Consider the following 21972-nt stretch of genomic DNA (forward strand, 5'->3'; position numbering starts at 1 on the left):
TACAGACAAATAGGGCCCCAGTTAATCTCATGACTGTTCCCAATGAAAGTGGAAGACTAGAGGCTTGGTCCTTATGAAATATTAGAAAAACACAGAGAAAGAGGAAAGACAGAGCATGCAAAAACATGTCAGTTTTTTCTGCTGCTATTGAAAATTACAGGAAAAAAATTATTTTAATGATTATGCTATACTTATGGAGTGAATGAATAAATTATACCAGTAATCAAGTAATAGACACACAGCCTCACTGGCTATTTGCTAGGTACACCTGTTCAACCGCTTCTTAACACAAATATCCATTCAGCCAGTTCCATGTCAGCAACTCGGTACACTTAGACATGTAGATATGGTCAAGGCGACCTGCTGACGTTCACAACAAAATTCTGAATGGAAAAGAAAGGTAAGTGACAGGGAACGTGACATGGTTCTTGGTTTCTGAATGCACAACACATCCAAGCAGATGGGCTACAGCAGCAGAAGCCACATGAAGTCATACCCCTGAACACTAAGAACATGAAACTAGAGGCTAGAATTCCCCACAGGCTCACCAAAATTGAACAGTAGAAGACTGGAAAAATGTTGAATGGTATGATGATCTGTTAATTTCTGCTGCAACACTGGATGAAAGTGTATCCAGGAAATATTCCCCAGACCAAACAAGCATAGTTTAAATTCTACAGCCTACCTGAGTATTGTCAACAACCATGTCCACTCCTTTACGAAAACAGTACTACTACCGTCAGATGGCTGCATCCATATATTAGGAAACATTTTTTTAGAATGAATGAAAAAGAATTTTCATTGGTAACTTTCACCAAGCTAACTTGAGAACTCCTGTACAATGGCAATACTGAGGGAAAAACTGACACTTCCATCCATTCGCTTCCACTTATCTTTTTCAGGGTCGCGGGGGGCACTGGAGCCTATCCCAGCTGTCATAGGGTGAGAGGCGGGGTACACCCTGTATGCATGCATACATATTTACGATTCCACACTCCAGTCCTCAAGGAATGTCCCTCAACTTTCCTCTTATGTGCTTTCATGTTTCATTTAGATAAATAGCAACTGTAATTCTGATTGAAGGAATGAGATGTAGTAGGTCTATCAATTAAGATGTAACCTCCCACATAACTGTCACATATGGAAAAGCATCTGGAGAAAATATAAAGGTATGAAATGTGTAAATCCCTTTTTTATCATTCACCTTTTCTACCACTGCTGTTATTCTCTGTACCGCTGCAGGCAATGGAAACAGAGCAGACAGAGATGAGAAAATAATAGAAATACAGACAGAATTAGGAAGGTGGAAAAAAGGAAAGAATTGAGGCTACAGAAAAAAAAATTAAGCTGACAAACTGGTAAGCAGAATGGATAAAAGAACCAAGCACAATCAGGCTGATACAAGACATGTTTGTGCGTAAATAAAGCCTGAAAATGAGACAGCCCAAGAGAGATGTGTAGCAGTCAAGTCTAATGAGGTATTGTTTCAAGAATGAGCTTGTCAAAGCCAGGTCTGCTGTGCTCGATATTAAATCATTAAAAAGACATTAAAAAACGATGAAATACATTTACTGTTAGTCATTTAGTTTAGTGTTAGGATATGAGCTGCTTGAAATAAACAGAGTAACTAAATTAGCTTAGCTTGTAAATTTTACTTAACAATGCTACAAATAGGAGGTACCTGGGCTGATAACTGGCTAGATTAATTTTGTAAGTTTGAAATATGACCAGTACCCAGTGGTAGCAATGAGCACCTTAATGGAACACAACACTGTTTGTATCCATCCTGTAAATAGCTGTTGTAAATTCCATCTTGTGACTGCAGTCATTCAATTGTATAGTTTCTTTCATTTTAATGGTCGTGTCTGCATTCTGCATTCTAACAATGAAGCCAGCAGGCCATCGGCTTTGTTTTTTTGCACATGAGCCTTGTAGATAAACTTTCTGGTCAATGGCTCATCTTTCACTGCTTTGAGATCAGTTAAGGCAACATTTGTCTAGTTAGTCTGTGTGTAATTATACACATATACATATACATATATATATATACAGTGTTGGGAATGTTACTTTTAAAATGTATTCCACTACAGATTACAGAATATATGCCCCAAAATGTATTTTGTAATGTATCCCGTAATAGTAATCCAAAGTATTCAGAATACGTTACTCTCATTGAGTAACGTATTCTGAATACTTTGGATTGCTATTACTATTATCATGCTGTTTACAACTACATGAATGTGATTTATTACTATTACTGAAGGTCCGCGGCTCGTAGCCGAAAAATAGCTTTACTTTGTTGTCTGGGTCAAGTTTGCTAGTGAGAGACAGAGAAAGGCTGCTCCACCGGAACTTATTGTTTCAGAGGAAAACATGAACACAGTGTACAGTCGAGTCTTAATAGCTTACTTACAACTGGGCTCATCAGGCTCTCTTTTTGGCTGCAGTGGTTATTATTATATTTGCATGCTTCCAGCTCCCGTTTCTGCTCGATGACAACTCATACTTTTCCTTTTTCTCCCTCCTCGCGCTCACAGACACATAACGGGTATGGCAGTCCATTCTCCCTGCAGCACGGACTACACTGCCCATGAGGCTACATTCTTTAGGGCAGTGGTGTCAAACTCAAATACACAGTGGGCCAAAATTCAAATCTGGAACAAAGTCGCGGGCTAACATTAATATTTATTGAAAAAAAAATCTTCCTCCAGATATGAGAATGAATCTTTTCTTATGGACTCAAACAAGTTTTGCTTAAAAAACTGAATATGGAACAAGCAAAGCTTAATACTAAACAATATATATAAGCTGTATAATACCAGTAGGTCAGCTCTAATAGTAATTTGGTATGGCTTCGCAGGCCAAATGTATTTAATTTGGCCCGCGGGCCAGAGTTTGACACCTATGCTTTAGGGCTATGCTTGTAGCATTCTGCCTATTAGCTTAGCACAACAACAACAACAAAAAGGTGCTCTCTCACCCAGGAAACACACAGTTGCAGAGAGAGCGAGACACCCTGTAACCATGGCAACCGTAACGCTGCCGCCTGGAACGACAGAACATAGCTGTCAAACAAAACCTAAACAGTCCTGACCTGCCATAATATGAAACAGGAAAGTACCGCCGTGTAATCCATTCATTTCAACAAAGTGACTGTATTCTGAATACCACCTTTTTAAATGGTAACTGTAACGGAATACAGTTACTCAAATTTTGTATTTTAAATACGTAACGGCAGTACATGTATTCCGTTACTCCCCAACACTGTGTGTGTGTGTGTGTATATATATATATATATATATATATACACACACACACACACATATATATATATATATATATATATATGTATATATAAGTCTGTGTGGCCTTAATTCCAGAAATTCAGTGCTTCGGTGGGTTGACTTTGCACTGTGACCACTGTATAGGACATCAGAGCGGCTCTTCATCTAAGGTTGCAGAAAAAATAAACTGAAGAGAAAAAAAACAATCTGATGTGTGACAGAGGAAGAGTAAATGCACTAGATTAAAACAGTCATCTGTTACCACATTAGCTAGATTCTTCATGGAAGGCATCTTGGATGCAGACGCACCTTTGTCAAAACAAACAGCTTCATTTTGTTCAAATATCTGAAGGGGGGTAACAACTGTGTTAAGCTGTAGCACATTGGCAGCCATATGGTGCGTACTCAGGCTGCTTTCCAATTTTGTAGAAGAGCAAAGAGATTCAAGCCTAAGGCATGCTTTAGAAAGTTTAACTATGGCACATGACAACTGAGACAGAAGACCAGAGACCCTTTAATCAACTGCAGATACCATTTATACAAACGTGATATATGAATCTAATAATGAAGGTATTTTTAAGTTATTTTTAATATCCATTGTTGTAGTAGCTTATCATGCAAAACACAACGAGTCACACTCAAAGAATTTAAAACGTACATCTTAAATGAGCTGATCAATATGCCAGAAGTTGAATTGACCTCCTCCTATACATTTAAGTAGAAGAAGTTTTATTTTGTTTGTTTGTTTGTTCCACTAGTTTTCCATTTGGTTTGGAAAGGTGTCACTACTGGTAGCATGATCCGATAGCTGGACCCTACAGAGGTTGCACAGGTAATCTTGCTTGGAAATGATGCCACATCAATATGTGTCATCCTGGAGGAATGTGCCATTCATGATATCAGAAGGTTTGCTGAGGGTCTCTCACCGCAGTCTCAAGAGCACAGAGGAGATTCTAGGAGACAGGCAGTCAAGAGTAACAGGGCTGTAGAAGTTCCTTAACCTTCACCAGGATCTGTATGACAGGTCAGGATGAGCGCTGCCAAAGCTCTGCAAAGTGACCAAGCAGGCCACTGGTGTGACCAAACAATCAGAAACAGAGATCATAATAAAACTGCAGTTATCAAGAGTCAAGGAAGGGATGGGTTTACCCAGCCTCAAAGATTATTATTTAACAGCACAAGTATTTGTAATCAGAATTATGAAGCAACGTGGAAAGCCAGAGTTGTCTGTCTTAGACAGGCCACTGCAGAGTTTGTTGCAATGCTTACAGGATGCCGGACAGTGCGATATCCAAAGACAGTGGGCTGGGTTTTCTAAAGATATTTGCCTTGGATTAGTGAAACAACTACACCTTTAAATAGAACTAATAATTTTAAACTGGGCTAGTTATGATTCACATTTTAAACCTGCTATTATTGACTTATCCAGTGGGCAAGGCAATGCACTGTGTCTGTTATTGTAAAATCAAGAATTCATGGTTTAAAAAAAATATTTTCTGATAGATATGGACTAACCCATCAATATTTCTTTCACTATCTTCAACTTGGACATTACTTTGACAAAAATGTCAAAGGAGTTATATCAAGTATATCGGATATTACACAAATTACACAAAAGTTCATTCAACAAATTATATAAGGGCTAAATGGGAATTATCAATCAAAACCTCTAAGGACCTCCATCTCTAAGGATTGGACAAATAATAAATAGTCAAATATCTGCTACAGCCTCATATATGTGGAGGGATTTTTCATTGAAAAGTCCTGGAAATTCCTCAGGACACCAATTGTCATCTAATTAGGAGCATGCTCCAATGCTGTCTGGTATGCATACAAGAAAAAACTGCTGTGTACCATATTCAGTTGCTGCAATGGAATTTCAGTAAAATCGAATAGTCTGCCACATATTTTTTTTAAGTTGATTATCAGGGTGTCTTTGATCATTTTAGTTTCTGTCAAATAATCTGGAATCATTTTGTTTCATATGAGTCAATACGAGTATAGAAAAACAGCATTATGTGTTTCAACTTAAGATACGATTTGCTTTCAAAGTTTTCCTTTAATTTTTTTTAGGTGTTTATAATGTCAGACGTTTCCTTGTGGTGATTGGTTAAATATTTTCAAGGTCCCCTGCCATCAATCATGCTGCAACATGTGAAGCATAATGCGTCAGAAGGACTTCTGCTTCAGGCACGATGGGAATAAAATTTGCGGATAACTTCAAATTAGTGATGGATATCTGAAATTATGATTGATTGACTGATTCTGGCATATTGGGTGCATAATTGTGCTACTTTGCTGCTTCAGGTTTCTAACTGTCACAACCCATTTTGAATCTTGCTTGGGGTTAAGTTTCTTCCATACATTATTTACAGATGAGATGTTTAAAATGGTAAAAACAAAAGTGATTGTATTTAGCATTTTCTCTGTCTTTAACACAAACTAGACTTAGACTAGTTGGGTAAACCATGCCTTACCTCAAATTCCCATCTACTGACTGCCCTTAGCCAAAATGATGCAGTCAATCTCAAATATGTGGAAATAATTGGTTTGAGTTTCACAATTAAGTAGATGCTTTCACTTTAGGTACTAGTAGTCAAATTGTAGTGTTTATTAAAGTTAATGTAGTGCTTTAATGGAAGTGAGGTTTTCAATCACTGTAAGTAGAGGGGAAAAACAATGTCTCTCTGTGGAAGACTAGGACAAGAAAGCATACTTTTACTTTTTTATTTGAATTAACAAATCAAGCATAGCGAACACAAACGTGAATAATGATGATAAATGATGATGGTAAACACACTCACATATGAAAACAAAAATCGAATGACTACAGAAACATACAAAGCCAAATGTTTAAAAGTTTGCACACTGTACTCTAATATATATATAAAAAAAAAATTTTTCCACAGCAGAATATGGAAAACATCATCAACTTATCAAATGTTTAAACTGAGACATTTTAATACTTCATTAAGAATATTATATGTAAGAACATTTTGCAACTGGCAACTTAATGTACAGTGCTGTAAAACACATTAAATAAGGATTTAATACATTTATTAAGGGGAAAAAGCTAAACCTACCTGGCTATTGTGAAAAAAAATAAAAGTCCCAAAATCTACTAATTATTTTGTTAATTGCTTGTGCCACGCTTTCCTGCAAGAACTGCAGTCAGGCATTTGCTGGCATTGAGTCTCTTACATCACTGTTGAGGAAATTTGCTTCGGTAGCTTAAGGGCACAAACTGACGGACATTAATGGACATTCTCTTTCAGGATTTTCTGGTTGATATCTCCATATCTTATAAACTAGTTCACTTTGTATTTAAGTCATTTCTGGCAGTAATCAGTCCTGGGTGTGGTTAGTGAAACTGAACTATGGCTAAAGCTTTGTTAGTTAGCTTTAGCCATCTAAAGCATATAGTTAGGTCTGGACCAGGTGACCCTGAATCCTCCCTTAGTTATGCTGCAATAGACGTGGGCTGCCAGGGATTCCCATGATGCATTGAGTTTTTCCTTTCCAGTCACCTTTCTCACTCACTATGTGTTAATAGACCTCTCTGCATTGAATCATATCTGTTATTAACCTCTGTCTCTCTTCCACAGCATGTCTTTTATCCTGTCTTCTTTCTCTCACCCCAACCGGTCACAGCAGATGGCCCCGCCCCTCCCTGAGCCTGGTTCTGCCGGAGGTTTCTTCCTGTTAAAAGGGAGTTTTTCCTTCCCACTGTTGCCAAAGTGCTTGCTCATAGGGGGTCATATGATTGTTGGGTTTTTCTCTGTATCTATGAAGCGCCTTGAGGTGACTTTTGTTGTGATTTGGCGCTATATAAATAAAATTGAATTGAATTGAATTAGTACAAACATATCAGTGCTGTTGCCTTTTTAGACGTAATCAACACAAGAAAGAAGAACAGAAGTGATATTTCACACAGGGCAAGTTATTTTTTTCCCCTTATAAATTAAATCATTTCAAACATGTATTTTGCATTTACGTGAGTTGTCTTTGTGTAATATAAAAAATTGTCATATTTACATATTTCAGATCATCAAACAAAGTCATGTGACAATAAAAGAAAGAAATAAGGAAGGAAGGGCCAATTTCTTACAACAATGTATAATATATCTAAAGAAATCTTTTTGTGCAAGTGACAAGGACAAAAATCGATAGTGGATGCCAGTGATCTCCCAACCCTTAGAGAATCATCCCTGTTTTCAATGCAGTGCTGCCTCACTGCATGGGCTCAGGAGCACTTCCAGAGATCACTGTCTGTTAACAAAGTTCACTGGGCCATCCAAAAATAAAGGTTAAAGCTCTATCATGCAATGAAAAGTGATATGCCTCAATCCAAAAAAACTCAACCATCTTATCTGGGCCAAAATTCATTGAAAACTTAGATGGAAAACTATTCTGAGTTCAGACGAATTGAAATTTGAAATTCTTTTTTGGAAAACATGAACCCCGTATTATTCAAACAAAGGAGGAGAGACCATCCAGCTCAGCTCAAAAGCTTGCATCTCCTTTATTGTATGGGGTTCGTTAGAGCATATGGAATTGGCAGCCTGCACAACAGGAAAGGCGCCAACAGTGCTGAAAGGTGTATCCAGGTTTTAGAGAAACATATGCCCCCATCCAGACAATGTTTTGCTTTTTTTTTCTATGGAAGGCTCTGCATATTTTAGCAAGACAAGTTTAAGTCGCATATTGCAACTATTAAAATAGCATGGCTTACAGTAGAAGAGTCCGGGTACAGAAATTGATTGCCTGCAGTCCACACTTTTCACCATCTGCAAATATCTGACACATTATAAAACAAAATATATTTCATAGAAGATCCTGGACCTATGAGCAGCTAGAGTCCTACAGAGATTGACAAATAGTTGTAAAAAGAAGAGGGGATGCTACAGAATTTTAAACATGGCCCCTTACAACTTTTTTAGATGTGTCACTGCTATCAGATTACATTACTTTTTTTTTTTCCTTTTAAATTTTCTTACCTTTCCCTTTAATCATTTGAGATATTTTCTATGTTCTACTGTGAATAAAATATGTTTTATTTGACATTTTCAATTTATTGCATTCTGTTTTATTTACATTCTACACCACACATTTTCACAGGGAGACAGAATCATTGAGCTTCTTGTGTTCTGAAGGTTATAGGACCAGAGCAGGGCGTACTGGAAGGTTACTTTTAGTTCTAAGCTAATCTTGGGTCCTCTATAGGACTCATTTGCTCTTATAGCAGCCATCTATGAGAGCAAATGTTATAACACCTGAAGAAAAGTGACACTGGATTACACAGGTAAGGAGATTACCCACTATAGCTTTGTTAGTGTAAACATATTAGGGCTGTTGACTTCTTAGATTTAACGAAAGGCAAGAAAGTAGATAATGTGACATGTATTATGCACTTTATTAGATATGAAATAAAATGTTAAGAACTGTGTACATACCACAGTATGTAATTCAAATACATTTTATTTATATAGCACTGAATCACAACAATAAGGCACTTTATATTATAATCTCCTGAGAACCGAGAAAAAAAAGAATCTTTATATTGAACTTTTTGTGATTTCCTTCCTTTTTGGAGGCCACCCAAAAAGGACACATGAGATATTAATGGAAAGCCCATTATGTCCTCTATTTATTATATCAGTACAAGTCAAAAGATATAGACCAAAAACAAATGTCCATTATAGAGGGCATAAATGAATAGGGTGGTTCTGAAGGGGATAAGGTAAAGACCCTACAATAATACAGAGAGAATTCCAACAATCAGGTGACCCCCTATGAGCAAGCACTTGGCAACAGTAGGAAAGGAAAACGTCCTTTTATCAGGAAAAACCTCCAGCAGAACTAGGCTCAGGGAGGAGGGGCAGCTGGTGCGACTGGTTGGGAATGAGAGGATGAAGAAAAGACAAAGGCCCACTGTGGAAGAGAGCTAGAAATTAATAATAACTCATGATTAACTTAAAGAGTGGTGTATAAACAAATGGAGAGTGAAAAGAGCTGAGTGAAGAAGAAACCCTCGCTGTATCATGAGAATCCCCCAGAAGCCTAGGCCTATTGCAGCAGAACTAGGGAGGAGTTACTGCAGCGTACTGCAACTTCTGAATGTGTGTCTATTTCACGTTTTGGAGAGGCAAAGCATAAAATGGACACGGTAGACTGGGGTGTCTGTTACACGCTTTGACATGATATTGGGTTGTGTGTGCTATGTGTGAAAACATAAAACTGATGAAAAGTTCCTAGTCTGATTCTCCCGCTTTAGTTTTGATGTTTTCGTTGTTGTTCTACATCAAAGAAAATGGTAAAAAGGAAAGATTTTACCTGTTACTCAACCATTGTAACATATTTGTCACTGATGACAACAAATATTTCTGGCACAACTTCACTTCCAAGGTGCATGGAGAAGACAAAGATCTGAATGTTAAACTGTTTGCTATTTTGCAATGACCCTGATGAAGGCCACAAGCCGAAACACATTGGTCACTTAATAAGGTTGTTTCCTATAAGTGTCGCTGGAGTCTTCATGTCAACATATTTGTCAGTGCAAGACTTAGAAAGCAGAATATCAAGACTGCATTCAACCCTGGAAACATCCTTTTACAATATAAAGCAAAAACTCTGATGACATAATTACCTGTCGGCTGACCAAGTCACAGCAATTTTTCTTATCGTTAATAGAAGGTAATTTGCCACACACTGTAATGCTTATGTTGATTTCTCTCTCTCTTTTTTTTTTTAGTAATTTTCCCTCAGCAGTGCATTAAGAATGCACCACACACAAACAAAACAATCTGTTCAATATGGTGTGCCATGTTTTCCCTTGTCATCAGAGTACCGAGTCCAAATAGCAAACAAGACCTCTCTGTTGTGTCTCATTAATATTTCAGGTGGTCAGGTCATCAGACTGTGTTTGTGCTGTTTATCCACCAGACTTGTTTCATCAACATCTGGGACCTTTTAACAGAATCATGGCCATCTGGCTCATGGCTGATCACAAACAATAAGTACCTGTCTTTGGATTTTATAGGCCCTGCTGGAAGTGACAACATTGGTCAATTTTAATTGTATTGACTTGAAGTACACTGTTGACAGCAAAGCAAGGATCCACAAATAATCTGAAGACAAATCTCACTATGTCTGGCAAGTGTTCTAGAAGCTGGATGCCAAAGGTATGAGTGTGCCAAAGGAAAAAAAAGTATTTAACACCTGTTACAGAATTAACATTGCAATGTTTGGTAAGAACAAACAATGGACAGACCTGGTGACTTTCAGTAAAGTGTGTCTGCATCTGAAGAACAGTATAGTGTCACACAAAAGTAACTATTACACCTTAGTCAGAACTACTAAAGCCAAACAAAGAATATTTCCACCTGCAGTCATTTATCTTAGGCAGTAAGGCTCTGTTCTGATGGACTTTCCTATGCATACCTGTAAAGCTTGAAATGCAGAGACCAGCAATCATTGGTGACAACAATGTGACAATTATTCAGTCAGATACAGAATAAAACAGAGGAGCTGGAGTGGAGATGGCTTACAAATTGGTCAAAGCAACTTAAAGAGTATGCCCTGTATGAGAGCAATTAGATGTCAATACACAATACACTGCTGGAACAAATGCTGTGAGGCCCATAAGTCAACGTATTCCTAATGCTGGTCTCAAGCTGAGATAAAGCTTGGTCAGTCTTGGAAGGAGTACTTTGGGGAGTTCAATGTAGAAAATGAAAGAAAGGTGGGCAGGTGGACGTCGGAAAGGACTAAGGGTTAAGATTTTCATTGGAAGTGACCAGGATGGACAAGACTACAAATCAGCATACCAGAGATACAGCTCTACAGGTACAATACAACTTTCGCCACGAGGGGGCAGTGTTTTACCAGGGGGATCTGACACACACAAGACAAAAACTATAAATTTTTAAAACATGTTAATTTTCAGGAATTTCAGACCAAAGATAAAATCTGTTCTACAGTTTATTAATAAACAGTGTTGGGTAAGTTACTTTAAATTAGTAACTTAGTTACATTACTAGTTACTTCCATCAAAAGTAACTCAGTTACTTCAAGTTACTCGTTACTTTCAAAGTAACTAGTTACTAGGGAAAGTAACTTTGGTTTTACTCAGACTTCTCTTGTTAATGTGTTGCTAACTGGATACCCAGCAAGGGTGCCAGTCTTCTAGCTTGCTTACTTGCCACAAGTGCACTGTGCCACCTACCAAAGGAAAAAATAATGTGCATATTTCCACGAGAGAAATCCCACGCCTGGACCGTCGTTGACCGCCGCCATGATTCTAGTCTACGTCACAGCGTCATGTGCGCTTTTTACATCCAACACAAAAACTGCAGTCGTGGTGCTTTTGATTGTACTCAGAAATTCTGCCTTCCAAATAGGAAGATGTAGGCAACACCAGACTGCAGATGAGCTGCATACAGAGCTGGACTGGGACAAAAAAATCAGCCTGGGCGTTTTGACTAGATACCGGCCTGCCATTATAGCAAATACCATAAAGCCTTTGAATGAAAACAAACGCTGTTGTGACAGTGATGTACACTGTTTTGATGGCATATATGTATCAATCTATCAATCGTTTGTTGTAAGACTCAGATAATTATTTATTAAAAGCTAGACATTTGAAATGAGAATAAGAAAGTATTTCTTTGTGCCCCCCTTTCCCTGTTAATGCCCTACCTGGCCCCCTGGCAACACTTTGCTAGACCCGCCCCTGCACAGTTACCAGCTGTCAGCTACATAGAAAAGGATCCTGGTGTTATTTGTCTCTCAGAAACAGTTCATAACTTCCCTTCAACTCATTCATGTCACCTAAAAGGTAAACCTGTTTCTCCATCACCTGTTCAGCTCTGATGATTCACTAAGGACATCTCCTGGTTTCATCTGGTTTCCCACTCACCAGATATACAAACCGACATCATGACCAACAGGTTTATAGCTGTGGCTCCAGCAAACATCAGCTGATACTAGAAATTAATATTAAATAAATTCTAACAACAGCTGATCAAACGTGCTGCTGTTGTTTAACGCGACATCCGGTGGTTTCCTCTTTCTGGCGCAAAGCGGACATAAATAAACAAGAGGGAAAAGCCGATCAGCTGATCATTGATCAGTTTCATGATTAAAGTAGCAACAGGAGAGGGAGGGTGAGAGAAGAAGAGGCAGCTATGCAGCAAAGACACAGAATAACTCCAGCTTTGTGTCTTTTTCATTGTAGCTGAGGTCCGGGACAAACTGTTCCTTTTCACCTAAATACGAAACGCGTAATATTTTCTCTGAATAACAGACGATTCCGTTTTTTAGGGAACGGTTGGCAACTCTAATAATTAACCGTATGAACAAAATAAAGTTCAACATAAGTAACATAGCACCCACCCAGCTGTATAGAAACCCCGTCATGCTAGCTAGCACGCAGTACAAAAAAGTCAGCATAACGAAAATAAACTCCAACTAAACTTGGTTTATATCTGACCCAGATGGACTGCAGGTCATAACTTGTTACCTGAAGTTCAGTTCACCTGACACTCGGACCGGCGGCTGCCTCGGGTCTCTGCTCCTCCTGCCTCCCCTTTCTCTCATCCACCTGCTGGCCTCCACCACTTGCTAATGTTACTGAATCTGTGGAAGCTCCACGATAGCCACCACACGAAGTAACGAATAACGAGCCTATCTAAATCGCAGTAACGAGTAACGCGTTCCTGATTTTGGCATAATAACTAGTTACCGTGCTCGTTACCACAATAATAACGTAGTTACTGTAACGCGTTACTTAATAACGCGTTAGTCCCAACACTGTTAATAAATAAAGGTTATAACGATCACAACACCTGACGCATTTAAATAATGTAATTGTGGCATGTGGAAAACAGAAAGAGATACGTGAGGATGCTCTTCGTGGACTACAGCTCAGCCTTAAACACCATAAACCCACACATCCTCACCACCAAACTGGACCACCCCTGACACCTGCTCCTAGATCAAAGATTTCCTCAATTAGTCAGACTCAGCTCCCACCTCTCCCCCCCGAATGTCACTCAGCACCGGATCCCACCAAGGCTGCGTTCTCAGCCCCCTACTGTACACCCTGTACACATATAAGTGTACACTAACCCACCCATCCACTATGGTTGGGCTCATCTCTGATAGAGATGAGAAAGCATACAGGGTGGTAGTAGAGAACTTGTCCGGCTGATGTTCAGAAAATAACCTGAAGCTGAACATCCTTAAAACAAAAGAACGCATAATGGACTTCAGGAGGCTCCCTTCTCATTATAAATGGGCAACCGGTGGAATTTGTCTTCACCTTCAGGTTTCTGGGCACTCACATCTCTGCTGATCTCACCTGGACCCACAACACAAACGCCCTGGTACAGAAGGCTGAGCAGCAGCTTGACTTCCTCTGTGTCCTGAGGAAGAATAACCAGGAAGGTGCTGCTGGCATTCTACCATTCCCCGGTAGAGTCCGTGCTCTCCTACTGCCTCAGGTCAATCAGATCCCACACCTCAGGATGAACTACGAGCTTCTTCCCCCGGGCTATTCGGACTGTTAACAAACACTATCCCCTCACACTCAACTCCTGCCCACTCACCTCACTCTATACTCAGAACAACTCTCTTTGCACTGTTTCCAAGCACTTCGCTCTCCATCGTGTGTCTTTCTCTTGTTTTATATATATTCCTCTAGTTTGTATATCTTCCTCTAGACTGTATATATCTCTTCTGTTTGATATTTATTCCTTGATGTCTTTACTATTTATATCTGTTTTACTCCTGTACAGTTGGCGTGGAGCACCTATAATTTCATTGTACATGTATAATGACAATACAGGGCTGTTGTATTCTATTCTATTTTATTATCACAGGAAAAGTTAAAAAACTAATTTTGGATAATTTGTGGTTTTAGTTATGCTAAAATAAACACAAAACTCACTCTGAAAGAGACTGAACAGGTCATTGCCCCCATTTTAAAACCAACGTCATTCTTGGCTCCAACAAAATAAGACATGCGCACCTCTTCTTCTCACTCCAGAGGCTTGTCTGATTTTGCTCGTCTTTCCCAAGTTTATTTGTTAGTAATAACACTTCCCACTTTGGACTGCTCAGTTCAGCTACAGTTACCCCACTGCTCTCCACACCTGGTACTCCTTGGAGTCAAACACACTCTCCCCCGTGACCTGCTCATCCCTGCAATAATTATTCACTCTTATCTTTTTACAGTTTTTAAAAGTTTTAATTTTCCTGTTTTTATTGTAAAGCACTTTGGTGTACCACTGGTCTTTTAAATGTGCTATACAAATAAAGTTGTATTGTATTGTATTGTATCTTTTTACAGTCCCCTGTTTATTTATTTAACAATCACAAGTAGCCTGGTCTGCCTCGTGTTACAGTAGCCATCATATCAAAGTTTGCGTAAACAATGTGTGTTGCTAGGCAACCCCTCATACTGTAAATGTTGAGTACAGCATTTATACTGGTTTCTTTTTATCCTGCACAGGCAAAAATTCACTATATGTTGAAATAACCCAATTTAGGAAAAGTCATGAAATATGAGATGATGGGGTTACATGATTTGTCAAGAGTTCAAATTAATTCCTTTGCCATTCTAGTGTTAAAGCATGATCTAAATCAACTCTCCCTGTGACAACTTTAAATTAATAATACATGAATAAAATCATTGGTCCATTAAATGTTAAAATTTTCATTCTGTGATTTTTTTTTACACTAGATAAAAAAAAATTAATTTCTCTATAATATATAATAATCATTATAATGAAGTGGGAATTTAATAATACTAAATTCAATTTATATACCAACATTAAAAAAAACAAAGTTACAAAGTGCTCCACAAGTTAGGAAACAAAAAACAAATAACACTTAAGAGATAAAAGTGGAAAAATAATAGGTCTAGGTCCTTCTCCCACACAAATTTTATTCAGAATGCATCTTTTCCTGCACCTAATAGCCTCGTTGTCCTCCTGACAAGCTGGCACTGGGATTGATATGTCAGGAGTTGCAGAGAAGAGCTTAAGCAATGATTGCTGTTCAAGCCTCAGTGCTCCACTCAATAATATTCTTTTCACAGCTCCTGAGTACGCTCATTGTTTTCTTAAGCTTTTTCCAATGGCCTTGTAGTGATGCGGCACCTATTGTGCAGTTTCATCACCAAGAGAGGAACTGAAAGAAAATTAAGGACAGCAGTATCAGCATGAAAGATTATTCTGTATACAACTAAACTGAATACACCCCTGTGCAACATCGCTAAAATGTTAAATATTCCAGGAACTGTATTTTTAAGCCAAAGAATTGGGTATTTAATCTTATGTGTAATCACATGTGATTACATGTATGATCACATTGGCTACACTGAAGATGCAGGTCCCACAGTACAACCTCGTAAAGATAAGTGAGTCCAGCCTCGCTGACGTTCCATTGTTTGTAGTAATGGCTACCCCTGAAATCCCATTGGTTAATTGCTCACTACCAACACAAGTTCAGTCATTGCAGCACTGCACTCACTGACAACTACTCCAACTACCAAGAGGTCAAAGTGTGACTCTATAAGACGAATGTTTGTTCTTGGTCTGAACAGTGAGGCTAATGGAGAAGTGCCCTAAATCTGCATCATCTAATGGCCAGCATGGGGAAGTCAAAAACACTCTTCTAGTTAAGTAGAAGATCTGTGAACTTAAATACAACATGTATTTCATTTGCTTGTCATGTGATTCCGTTCATGTGATTGGCTGGCTCTCAGTTAACAGGAGGGTCATGTGACACACACAAACCTGCCTACTCACTCACACAGGTGCAGTTGGCAGTTGTTATGTCTGTAAGCACAGGTTGATGACTTAACTCGAAATTTAATTACAAAAATGTTGTGTCTTTATTACCAGTTACTGACATACTTTTTTTTAGACATTTTAACCTTCTACACTTTGTAGGCTTAATTAAAATAAAGAGGATTCTAATAAGTACATACAGGATTGCTGTGGAACTAAAACTGTTAAATATTTGTAGCAGGAATAATCCATGTAACACTGATGGGAACAGTTTTGAGGAGTATACAGTTTTAGTGAAATATTTTCATATTTTGCAAAAACTACTTTTACTGAAGAGAAGAATCAAATTTTCATTCACCACAAAACACTAATTATACATAACTCAGAAAAAGGTTGCTGGCAATCTGGTGAAGTGTTAAGTCTTATAATTACGTATTTTCCATTACCTAAATGCCACTGAATGATAAAAGAATTCCTGAAGTTTAGTTATAGCTAATTTCATTTTATTTTCCGTGACCCCATCTGTCCGTCCCTACGAAAACAATTCTGTAGGCACATCTGTTCTTTTGTTTCCTAATGTTTTGCAATCCTTCCTTTACTTGTGATGACAGATTGGATCCTCCTGGGCACGTATTATGCCCCTCTGTCATGGATCTGTGGAGAGATGTTCTGCCATTCTTCAGACATGATTGTTTTCAGCTGCTCATTATAGAAAGTTTTCAGTTTTAAAACATCTTTCAATGGACTGAAGCCATGGTACACTTTTTTTTAGAAGAGAAAGTATTATTGTGTGATTGCTTTAGTCTGTTTTTGATCATTTTCATGTTTTTTGAAATATTCACGTGTCATGATGTGTGTGGAGTTTGGATCCAAAACCCAGACTCTGAAACAAATATATACACTAAAATGAGATGAGATGAGAGATGAGCAGAGATGGGCAGTAACGCGTTACTTGTAACGTGTTACTGTAATCTGATTACTTTTTTCAGGTAACGAGTAAAATAAGGGATTACTATTGCAAAAACGGTAATTAGATTACCGTTACTTTCCTGTAAGAACGCTGCGTTACTGCATTACTAAAACCGTGATTTTTTGCGAGAATGTGTCATGAGAGTGACGTAAGCAAGTGCGACGTTTGTGACAACAGCTGTGTGCAGATCAACAACGGACAATATATCGAGTGCGGGAGAGAATGTGAGCGTGCAGCGTTTAAAGCGTGGAAGTACTGACCTTACTTTAAGTTTGATTCCATAAAAAGTGACAAAAACATTGGTGTCCATTGTGCGTGGGAAGAAAACTTCTTTTTACAGCAAAAAAAACCCCTAAACTTCCAAGCAAGCACCGAGTGCGCAACCACGTAATGGGAAACTCACAGAGAAACTCGCGGATTCTTCCACTGACCGCTGCAGCTCACCTGCACCAGGGTAAACCTCCGCCTACCCTACTCCTGCTTTACAGGTGAAAATAGAGCAAAAGGACCGCTAGTCTTTGATTTTATTTATTTTCTGCTGTGTTTTACTTGCATCTATTTGAAAGAGTGAGTGTAAACACACACAAAAAAATTATTTTATGTGCTGGAATGTGCAGAAAATAGGTTTAAATATTAAACAAATTTCTTCCAGTCAGAGAATGTTGCAGATAATTACATTTTTGCTTGATGCATAAAGTTAAAAGATTAAAACTAATAAAACAAGTTTTAAAAGGGGACTTTGTGATTTTGTGGGATGATTACATTTTGTATGATGGATTATGTAGAAAAAGTAGAATTGGGCTGAAAGATCTATCACTTTATTACCTATTCAGGTTGTAAATCATGTTTTTAAAAAGTAACTAAGTAATTAATTACTTTTGAAAATAAGTAATCAGTAAAGTAACTGGATTACTTTTTTGGGGAAGTAATCAGTAATTAGTTACTGATTACTTTTTTCAAGTAACTTGACCAACACTGGAGATGAGATAGCCTTTATTTGTCAGTTGCAGGTCTTTTGCCCACAACCGAGATGACAGACCTTGCCGACCGTACATACAATACACAAACATCACATTGGAGAGACAGGTCAGGCTAGGTAGCGAGGAAAAAAAATATCGAAATGTGTAACACAGAAGGATAATACAGGAATGCACAGATATCAACACACCATAACACAATAACACAGACAGCAACATGGGAAAGAGTTCCAGTGTGTACATCTGATCTGGGACCGCTGCAATCTTTCAACTGCGCCTCCAACTGACCCGATGTCCACATCAGAGGGGAGGTAAGCGTTGGAGGTGGCGTTGGATCCGGGGTAGGGAGGGTGATGCGTCAGTGAGTGCTTATCAGTATCAGTATATGTATGTGTGTGCGTGTCCATAGTTCAGCTGAACCAGAATCGAACAAACCAAACAGGAATGGACAGAGAGATCACACTTACAGATAAGTGTGATCTGGCCCCCAAGGACAGAAGTCCTTGTCCTTGGGGGCGGCCGCATGGCCAGCGGCTGAGACGAATCAGTTCTGGTGGGCGGCCACGTGGCCAGCGGTGGTGCTGGAGTCGATCTGGTCGGCAGCCAGGTGGCCAGCAGTGGCCACTTAGCAGGTCCGGAGGCCGGCCACGAGGAAGACAGTGGCGGCCGCTTAGCAGGTCCAGAGGCTGGCCTTGTGGAAGCGTGGAAGAGAGGCAGGGCCAGCAGGTGCAGAAACCTCTGGCTGAGGAGAGAGAGAGCTCACAACAGCCTAAAGAAAAACAAACCAATAGATATCTATCTGATATCCTCATGTTGTTGTTGTTCCTGGATCAACATAATAACATTTGTCCAGGATCAACAGTGCATCTGACCAATCACATTGTTTTGATGTCATAGCTTTGGAAAAAACCTGCTGATGTCCACTCAGGAAAAACTCCAAAAAAAGGGGGTGATTAAGGTCAGGGTTAGGGTTGGCGATTAGGCTGTGATTGTGGTTAGGCTTTGGGTTATGGGGCTATAGTTAGTGGTAAAGTTAGGGTTATGGGGGATAGGTTTATGGTTTAGTGCAGGGGTCACCAACCTTTTTGAAAGTGAGAGCTACTTCTTGGGTACCGATTAATGTGAAGGGCTACCAGTTTGACACACACTTCTCAAATAACAAATTTCCTCAGTTTAACTTAATTATGTGTTATCATTAATAATTAATGATATTCATCTATGTACAGACACTAATTATGTTAATTATTTTTCACCATAATTATAAAGAATGCAAGTAGGAAACAAGGTAGGAAACATAAATATCAATATGCAACGCTTTATTTCTATAAATCTCTGCAAGTATTTACATTTTGAAGTGATCACTTCTACAACATTTTCACTTACCACTAACAAATTTTAACAAATCATGCACTGTTACATACATTATTTTTGTATGTATGTAACATACAAAAAATCAACTTTCAAATTTTACAGAACTTTTCACCAAATTGGCAGCATTTTAAACCAAATTGTCACATGTTACACTTAACAAACACATTTGTTTTTCAATAATTAAATTCAACTTTGACATGACACTGTAATGTTGCCACTGAGAACATCTAATATGGCTTTCTTTGTCTGTTAGTGGGAAACCTGGCATTGCATGCTGTTCACCAGTGTGTTGTAATCTGGGGTATAACTTGACACTGCAACTCTGAGTGAGTCTTGCAGATGTGCATCAGAGAGGCGTGTTCTGTGTTTGTTCTTGATGAAGTTCATGTCAGAAAAGGCTGATTCACAAAGATAGGTTGAACCAAACAGGCTGGCAACCTTCATAGCTGCTGTGCATACACCACTGTACTTTTCTGTGTCAACAAGGCACCAAAAGTTTGGTGCACCCTGATAGGCTTTGAGGTGGATGTCATTTTGCAATGTTACAATTTCGATTTCCACCTGTCCAGCATCCAAGCTGAACATTGAACTTAGTTGCTCAGCAATGCATGTTGTGTCCACATTCATGAAAGGATTGGAAACAAATGAGACACATGGCTCAAGCTGATCAAGGTCACAAAACCTGTTCTCAAACTCTTGACCAAGTCGGTTTATGACTTGAGTGTACTTTTCTGCAACTTTGTCAAAAGTCTCAGATGCAGAAGCATTGTCTTTCAGCACCATCTGCACAGAGGGAAAGTGCAGCACCTTTTTTCTCTGTAAATGCACAGAGAAAATGCTCATCTGGGCTTTAAATCCATTTAAAGCACTTATCATGTCAGCAACAGTCTTACCTTTGCCTTGCAGCTCACAGTTCAAATGGTTCAGTTTCCCAGTAATGTCTGTTAATAACGCAAGGTCAAGTGTCCACTCAGTGTCCTCCAGCAGAGATGTGTCTTCCCCTTTGGATTGCATGAACTCCTTGATTTCACTCAAAAGTGACAAAAAATGAAGCAAAATCCGTCCCCTGCTGAGCCATCGGATTTCCGTATGTAGTAGCAGGTCACCATATTCAGCTGACAGCTCCTCCAATAGCACCTTGAATGTTCTGTGCTGTTTAGCTCTGGAGCGGATGCTGTTTATGATTTTCACGACGGAAGTCATGACGTGCTCGAAGCCGATCACCTTTGCGCATAACGCCTGCTGGTGAATGATGCAGTGGTAATGCATGAAGTTTGGGAACTCTGTGTCACCTTTACAGTGAGCGATGAATCCCGTATGTCGGCCGATCATAGCAGGAGCCCCGTCGGTAATCACTGATACCAGCTTTTCCAACGATACCTTTTTCTTCGCGAAAAACTCCTTCACCGCGTTATAGATGTCAACTCCCTTCGTAGTTGTCTTTAGCGGCAGTAGTGTCAGAAGTTCTTCTTTTGTGGAGAAACCATCAAATACCATCCGGATAAAGACCATCAGTTGTGCTGTACTGCTGCTGTCGACGGACTCGTCACACTGGATGCTAAACCAACTGCACTTAGCCAGATCCTGATCCAACTGATCGGCCAAGTTCCCGGACATAGCCGACACTCTTCTAACAATTGTAGTTGCCCCCAGCTGGACATCGGAGAGAGTGGAGATTACATCATTTCCATATTTCTCGTCTTTAAGCACAGTTTTTGCAATTATCATCATTGCTTCTTTGAAAACCTCCCCGTCTAAAAATGCCTTCTTTTTCTTAATCATGAAATGTGTAGCTCTAAATGAGGCTTCGGTTGCTTTTTGAGAGTTTTTCACTGGTCTCGTGAAAAAAGACTGCTGTTTGCTCAAACCTGCCTTTAATTCGCGGGCCTTTTCCGCTCGCAGTGTGCTGCCCTTTGGGTAGTTAGCATGGTAGCTTGTGTGACACGTTCGGAAATGTCTCTCCACGTCGTGTCGCTTTGCCGTTGCCACAGTTGCCCCGCAAATGAGACACACACATGAATCTTTCACAGTGGTAAAAAAGAACTCTTCCTCCCATTCACTGTGAAAATTATATGTTTTCTTCCTTTTTTCCGCCATGTTTTCCTCATCTCCTCACCTTTGCCTTTGCTGGTCTTCACGGCAACTGTTTCCATGGAGACCAGCTAGCACTAAATATTAGATCATGATCTAATATTTAACAATAAACATTTTTTTTATATATTATCTCTAACAAATTAACACCAATGCAATTGTAATTAAAAAGAAAATAGCAAGAAAAAATAAAAATAGATGCAGCTTACTGGTAAGTTGTTATGGTGAGCTATTTTTAGAACAGGCCCGCGGGCGACTCATGTGGTCCTTGCGGGTGACCTGGTGCCCGCGGGCACCGTGTTGGTGACCCCTGGTTTAGTGTGTGTTGTATATATTTAACTACATATATTTACAAAATAATGGCAGTCTACAGCATAGAGGTTGTTTTTTCCCCCGTGCCTATTTCGTGCATTTTATTCTTTTATGCCATTTTTTTTTTCATTTTACAGTTCCAATTCTAGTTCATGTAAATTTGTTCTGCAGTG

General features: G+C 39.1%; 1 protein-coding gene across 1 annotated transcript; it reads right to left on the minus strand.

The window, feature by feature from the left end:
* Positions 1–15408: 15408 nt before the first annotated feature.
* On the minus strand, positions 15409–21493 carry LOC146392736 (general transcription factor II-I repeat domain-containing protein 2-like). Its single transcript, XM_084952275.1, has 3 exons — positions 19866–21493; positions 18493–18767; positions 15409–15476 (listed from the first exon to the last, which is right to left on the minus strand). The coding sequence occupies exons 1-3, from the start codon at positions 21491–21493 to the stop codon at positions 15409–15411; spliced, it is 1971 nt and encodes a 656-aa protein (XP_084808401.1).
* Positions 21494–21972: the final 479 nt, after the last annotated feature.

The sequence above is a fragment of the Perissodus microlepis genome, chromosome 2, assembly GCF_051167445.1.
Source record: "Perissodus microlepis isolate ML-2025 ecotype Zambia chromosome 2, ASM5116744v1, whole genome shotgun sequence".
In the NCBI taxonomy this organism is placed as follows: domain Eukaryota; kingdom Metazoa; phylum Chordata; class Actinopteri; order Cichliformes; family Cichlidae; genus Perissodus; species Perissodus microlepis.

Coding starts and splice junctions, on each gene's coding strand:
- LOC146392736 (XM_084952275.1), bottom strand. CDS start 21,493: ATGGCGGAAAAAAGGAAGAAAACATATAATTTTCACAGTGAATGGGAG. Junction 18,768..19,865: donor TGCCTTGTTGACACAGAAAA/GTACAGTGGTGT, acceptor CTCTCTCCTCAG/CCAGAGGTTTCTGCACCTGC. Junction 15,477..18,492: donor GGGCCAGATCACACTTATCT/GTAAGTGTGATC, acceptor ATTTTCTTTCAG/TTCCTCTCTTGGTGATGAAA.